Source organism: Prosopis cineraria, unplaced genomic scaffold, assembly GCF_029017545.1.
Source record: "Prosopis cineraria cultivar Desert tree isolate PC_DT_omini unplaced genomic scaffold, ASM2901754v1 PC11, whole genome shotgun sequence".
NCBI classification, from domain to species: Eukaryota; Viridiplantae; Streptophyta; class Magnoliopsida; order Fabales; family Fabaceae; genus Prosopis; species Prosopis cineraria.
The window spans coordinates 12,981,438-12,988,374 of NW_026555342.1; the positions used below are offsets into that span (position 1 = coordinate 12,981,438).

A 6,937-nucleotide genomic window follows, 5' to 3' on the forward strand; every position below is an offset into this window, starting at 1 on the left:
TCAAAACAGTCTAATTATTTATTTGACTCAGATTAAATTTTTCCTAAAAATTTATAATCTGTCAATCCTTGGATAAAATCCAATTTTATATTTGCTTTTTTGTAGTGGACTGGTTTAACTTAAAAGTACATTACATTTTTAAAATTCCAAGTCAAATTAAGAGCTTGTCTGGATAACCTAAAAAATAAATTCAAATCATATTCGAATATGCTTTTATCACATTTAGCCACTAATTGAATTACTCAAATAGAATCTCGCTAAATATAAATTAAAAACTAAATAAACACTTAAAAAGTTTTGAACTTTAATTATTGTTTGCAGTTAATCTCATATTCAATTCTGATTACAATTTAACTTTTTATTGTTGACATCTATACTTCCATTAGAAGTAATCTAGTTTGAGGTGTTAAACATATTCGATTCGTTAAATAAAATTTATTTACTGAGGTTTAAGTGTTTAACTCGTAATGTCCAACGAAGGTAACAAAAAAAAAAAAAGAAAAAAAAAGAATCGTAATATCCAACAATAACAAGGGCAAACACTTTCCTTCCTAAATCTCCCCCATAAATAGAATCATTTTCCTGCCAGTCTCCTAAAATTGAGAAAGAAATTTAGAAATTGAATCAACTTGACGGTTCCAATGGGGCCTCTCCGCAAGTTACTCCTTTCACTGCTCTTGGTTCCTCTCTGCGCCATCTCCGGAGGCCGTGCAGAGGCCGTTATCCCCGGTGGATGGACTCCAATACCTAACCTTGAAGACCAGCACGTGATGGAGATCGCGAATTTTGCGGTGGCGGAGTACGACAAGAGAAACGGAGCGAGGCTGAAGTTGGAGAAGGTGGTCAAGGGAGAGACACAGGTGGTGGCCGGGACAAATTACCGGCTAGTGGTGGCAACGAAGGACGGATCGTCCTCGGCAACGAAGAACTACGAGGCCGTTGTTTGGGAAAAGCCATGGCAACATTTCAGGAACCTGACTTCGTTTGAGGCTGTTCAAGGATAAGATCACGGATCGGAATTAGGATACTGTGGATTTCACTGTACGTCTCCCTTTCAATTGATCCACTCATTCACCCATTGTTCATGCGATCGCGCTTGATCTGTGAAATAATCTGTTAAACGATGTCTTTGTGTACTTTTTCTTGGATTTACAGACCAAATTAGAGGCGGGTCTGATGCTATAAGAAATTGGATAGTTCCAGAGGAGTGAGAAAAATAAGGCGCGCTGTTGATTATTAATGACATCTTGTGTATTATCTATTATGGTTTTCTAGTATATATTGGTTTTAATATTGAGTTTTTCGCAATTTCATTTTTCTTGAATAAATATGCGAGATGTTGAACAAATTGGAAGTGCATTTTGTGCATTGGATAGAATGTTCATATATGAAAAAAATATGAATGAACGAAAGCAAGTTATATAAAATTCGAAATGTATAGTTATTGAGAAGCCTTCAAATTAGAATTGGGTGCGTTGAATTAATAGAAATGAGTGTGTGGCTTTGCTACAAAGCATGTGACACCTTTTCTTTAATTAAAAAAATACAGGGGTAGGCATTTTAGTTAAGGATAAAAGGGTAAAAATAGTCATGAAAGCATCAGCCATGACCATCTAGTTGCTTAAAGTGAAAAAAAAAAGAATAAAAATACTTATAATGTTATTTCAATTAGTATAAGAGTGACCAATTTGTTAAATCTCTTAAATATTAACCGTTTAGTTGACATCTAAACAGGATATCTAATAGTTGAAAGTGAGAAAAATAGCAACAACACCTATAACATTACTTTAGTATACGCAACAATGACTAATTTGACAAATCCTTCAAACATTAACAGTTTAACAGACACTTAAATAAAATTGATCATTTTTTTGCTAATGTGGACTAAAAATATTCCTAAGTTTTGATTAAAGAACAAGTTAAATGGCTCTCTTTTTTAAAATTATTGTACCATTAAGGTCATATTTGGTATGATGGAAGAGTTTTTTGATGGAATCGGAATCGAAATTGGAATCGAAATCAAAATTGAAATTGGAATAGAATTGGATTTACAAGTGTGTTTGGTATGATAATGGAATCTTGATATAATTTTAATAAAATATAAATATTTAAAATAAGAAAAGACCAAAGTGCCCTTTTTAAAATTAAAAAAATTATCCCCATTAGCCCAACAGTCCCATTCCTTTCCTTCTACATCACGTCACTACCTCCTCCTCCTCCTCATCTGATGAGCATCCTTGCCACCGTCCGTCACTACATCGACAAGGACCCCCTCCCCTTCTTCTTCTTCTTCGGCAAGGACCCCCTCCTATAGTCTGTCACTGCCTTCTCATGGTTCATCGTCACTGCTTTCTTCTTCTTCTCTGACGACACCTAACTGAATAAGAAGATGAATACCAAAGAAGAAGAGAGGAGGAGATCGATGCAGATGATGATGTCTTTCGAGTAGGGTGACAGTGATGACTATTTGCACTATCCACTGCTACTCGGTTCTTCATCAACATCGTCAGACCAAGAGCGTTCACAGAGAGAGAGAGAGAGAGAGAGAGAGAGAGAGAGAGGTGATGGGCACTTTATCGACAGCGAGAATGCACGAACGATGAGGAAGAAACCATCTATCACTAAAGGAAGGAGATGAAGGCAAGGAAGAAGAGCGATGCTTCTGCATTGAAAAGGAGATGGTTCGTGGAGGAGGAAGAAGGAAATCATGGAGGAGGGAGAAAAAGGCAAACTGGAGAACGAGAATTATAGAATCGGATTTCATGATGCATGTGATGGAATTGAATTCTGCCAAATTTTCTTGAATCTAGATTCAAAAGAATCATAATTATTGCATACCAAACACACATGTTACCAGATTTCATGTCCAATTCTATTTTTTCTTCATGATTCCAAGCTACCAAACGGGGTCTAAAGCTTCTTCTTGATAATCCAAATTGATAAAGGAAGTTTCCTGTGGCTCAATTTTCTTTTCAACTTCATCTGCAGCATCGCATCTCTTATTGGCCAACTCAACAACTTAAGTTCAATGCCTAGTTGAAAGGGTTCTAGAAGGTCGTGTTTAATCTTCATAAATTTCTTTGAGAAACCTTTGCTCAAGAGATGTTTGAAATCTTTGTTAAGGGCATTGCAAGATGAAAATAAACCGCGTGACATGAATTTTAACAGATTGATCACTGTTTATACCTATTAAAGTAACTTTATAAGCATTCTTACTTTTTTTTTCTCATTTTAAACTGTTAGATGCTCCTAACTGACGAGTTTATAAATATTTGTGCCCCCTTTTAATCCATGTTAGCAAAAAAAAAATCAACATCTATATATGTGTCAACTAAAATATTAATGTTTGAGGGATTTAATGGATTGATTATTTTTTACACTAATTTAACTAATATTATGGGTATTTTTATCATATTTTTATTTTAAACTACTGAATATTTGACTTTTTGTATTTCTTTGCCGTATAGTTAATAGTATGACATTACAATCGAGAGCAAGCCTACGACGTCATACTTGTGGAGAAGCTTGGAAGTCATTAAGATATAAGGATGTGATAAAAACATGTTACCTTTAAGAGAAGGAAAAAAACAATAGTAAAAAGCGAGAAAGTTTGAAAAAACAAAAAAACAAAAACAAAGTAAGAAAAGCCAATGCACAAGCAAGAGAAGGGCAAGAAAAAATGGAGAGGATAATTATGCTGGAAAAAGTAATTGCATGTGGGCCAAGTCATGGGGTCAAACAACGGATTTATGCATTGATCAGTTTCGTCTGTATCCCAAAATTCATATGGATTAATAAATAATTAAACTGAATAAATCAGCACTTTGTTGGGTAAATCATGTATAATTGATTTTACAGGGGTTGATGGGGTGGGAATGGTAATGGCCGAGGAACCAAAAATAAAAGGCTAAATTATGCATAGATTTTATAGGGCAAATTTATTCATTAATAAATTTCATAAAATTCAAAACTATATCTAGTTTGTTTAGTATTTAAGTGTAATTTAAAATTATATTATAAAAATAATAATACCTTTATTAAACATACATTACACCAATCAAATAATTAATTTATAACTATTTTATTAATAATTTATAATTTTAATTTTAACTTTTTACAACTATAATTTTATATATCAAATAGTGAAACAATCATGTGTTATTAATTTTTTATAACTACTTTATTATTAATTTATAACTATAACTATAACTTTTTACAATTATAATTTTACATATTTAATTATTAAATTAATTAATTTAATTTAATTATTGAATATATGAAATTATAGCTGTAAAAAATTAAATTTATAGTTATAAATTACTAATAAAGTAGTTGTAAATTATTTAATTAATATAATGCATATATGTTTAATAGGAGTATTATTATCTTTTTATTCAAATTTTAAATTGTACTTAAGTCTTAAGGAATTTAGTTATAATTTTTAAATTTTGTGAGACTTATTTATAAATAAGTCAACTTTACAGAAATTATATGTAATTTTTCACGTAAAATGAGCTGACATTGATTGGGCTTTAACAAGCCTTGGGCCTAACTGGGCCTGCTGTTTCTGGGTGGGGGGCTAATACGGCTTCGAATAAAATTACTTTTGCCAGAGAAAATTGAAATAGAAATTGAATGAGCGTTGATGCAAGCAAGAGACGTAAAGTGTTGTGGTATTTGGTAAAAGAGGTATGAATAAAGAATAAATATGTGACTGTTGGTGTGAGCGTTGGGAATAAAAGCATGTGAACGCGAAGGTGGAAAGAAGGTGGTCACTTGGGAAATGGCTCCTTATCATCCAAGTTGCGTGACCTTGTCCCTTCTCATGAAATCTCCATTTAATGGCATCTCCTTCATTTCATAAAACCATACACTTCAACATGCTTTATCCACATATATTGTCCCCCTTATCAATTGACACTCATCCCCATATACATAAAGCCTACACCAACTTGTTTTCTTTTCTTTTTTTGACAGATGATTGTTCCATTGTATCTGATTCAAGCCATTATCCAACTTAATTGAAAATAACTCTCTCAAATCTTTACATATATTAGAAGTCAATTTTTAATGTAGAAATTATAATTATTGTAGCCTAATGTAGTTATTTTCAATGGTAAGAACAAAAAGAGGCACGAGTATGAATTTAGCCTAGACTTAAAGTTAACCTTAGTCCAACCTAACTTGGCATGGTGCGCGCGCGCATCTTCTTCTTTTCATTTACCCCCTAATATTAGTTTTTCTATAATAGTATTTCTAATCATCACATTACCCACATGATATATTGATTTTGTGACTTTCATGAAGACATTTTATGATTTCAACCTTTTAATTTCACTTAAGATTTCAAGTTAATTTTTAACTTGATACTCTATCATGTAAAAACATAGTGTATAACTGTTAAATATGTATTTACAATTTAGAAATGATTAATTTTCAATAAGAATATTATTTTTGAAGGCAATGTATTTAAATAATCAAAATATATTTTATGTGGATGAAAATATTATTTTTCATAATTTGAATTTTGATAACTTTTCTTAAATATCTACAAGGCTACCAAAATATGAGCACTGGGTAGAGACTAAGCCTAAGACTCATCTATATTTCAAACTTCACTATTTTTATAAATAAATAGATTAAGTGAGTTAAATTTTAAAACTTATTAAGATCGTATCTTTAAGTTCAAATAATTTATAAAAATATTACAAATCATCTAATAACAAAACTCTTACATTAATAGTGAGATTTATTTCAAAACTTTATGAGTTATATATTAAATCTCTATTGACTAAATTAATTTTTATCGATAGAATTCATTTTGTTAAATGAAGAAAAATTATTATTGTTATTGTCAATATTAATTGATAATTTTGTTTACAATTGAAATGGTGCACGCATCGATTGCTGGCTTCTCGGCCATTTACTCTAGGCATATTCTCTCTCCCGGTACTCTCTTCTTCAGTGCGGTAGTAAATTTATCTCATTATTGGATAAAGAGATTCCCCAACAAAACACTGTTTTCTCCCCCTAGTTCTGAGGAGACAAGTAATTTAATTCCAGTGCCAATATCAACATCATGATCTGTGATGAGGTGTCAGGCTTGGTCCAATCGTTATCCATTTTCATCATGGAAGATAATTCAACCGACACAGGAATTTGGTTCCATCCAATAAGAAATGGACCATCAGCAAGAAACAGGAGAAGAAACATGATGTCGTGCAAAATGGTAACAGGGGGAAAAAAAGAAAACGATTTTCAATTCAATTATCATATTTATGAGTTATTAAAAGTTGTAGTATTATTAAGATTTTAGACGTTAGAAATAGTCTTGATATTAAAATTTTAAATGAACAATTTTTAAGGTGTGATAACTTTTTGAGTACTAATATAATTTGATTTTTATTTTTGTACAGTTCTTATTGAGGTTTTTTGGCTAAAAAAATTGCAATATTATTCATATTTAGCTTATAAAACCACAGCCTTTTAAATTTATGAATCCCGTTTCATTTATGAGATTCTTGATAAGAGATTCATGACTATGTACTTTTGTTCGAGCCCTGATATTTTCAATAGCTTCTGTCATAGCATTTCATTGGACTTTCTATTGATTGGAACTTTTTTGCATAGTAATTTCTGCAAATTGACATTCAATTATCAACATTATAAGTCTAAGTCTAGATGAAAAACTCATTCAAAAAGCTAGCATGCTGGTTAGAGGATCACTTAGACTTATAAATTTAATTTTATTTCAACTGTGAGCTTCCCCACCCATCATGAGACTTATAACATGTTGATAATATATAAAAAGTAGTTTCATAGATCGCTATATATACATATATATAAAATAAACATGCAACACGGCTATCAAAAAACTTGCAATTTGAGTTCCCTTTTTTTACCCTATAGCTTTTGGTTTTCGTATTTGGATGCCAGC

At 31.5% G+C, this 6,937-nt stretch overlaps 1 protein-coding gene across 1 annotated transcript; it reads left to right on the forward strand.

Annotated features, from left to right (window-relative positions):
- The first annotated feature begins 581 nt into the window (after positions 1–581).
- Positions 582–1,291, forward strand: LOC129286966 (cysteine proteinase inhibitor 1-like). Its single transcript, XM_054923079.1, has 2 exons — positions 582–1,041; positions 1,156–1,291. Exon 1 carries the CDS (start codon positions 642–644, stop codon positions 1,002–1,004), a length of 363 nt encoding a protein of 120 aa, XP_054779054.1. The 5' UTR covers positions 582–641; the 3' UTR covers positions 1,005–1,041; positions 1,156–1,291.
- The last annotated feature ends 5,646 nt before the right edge of the window (positions 1,292–6,937 follow it).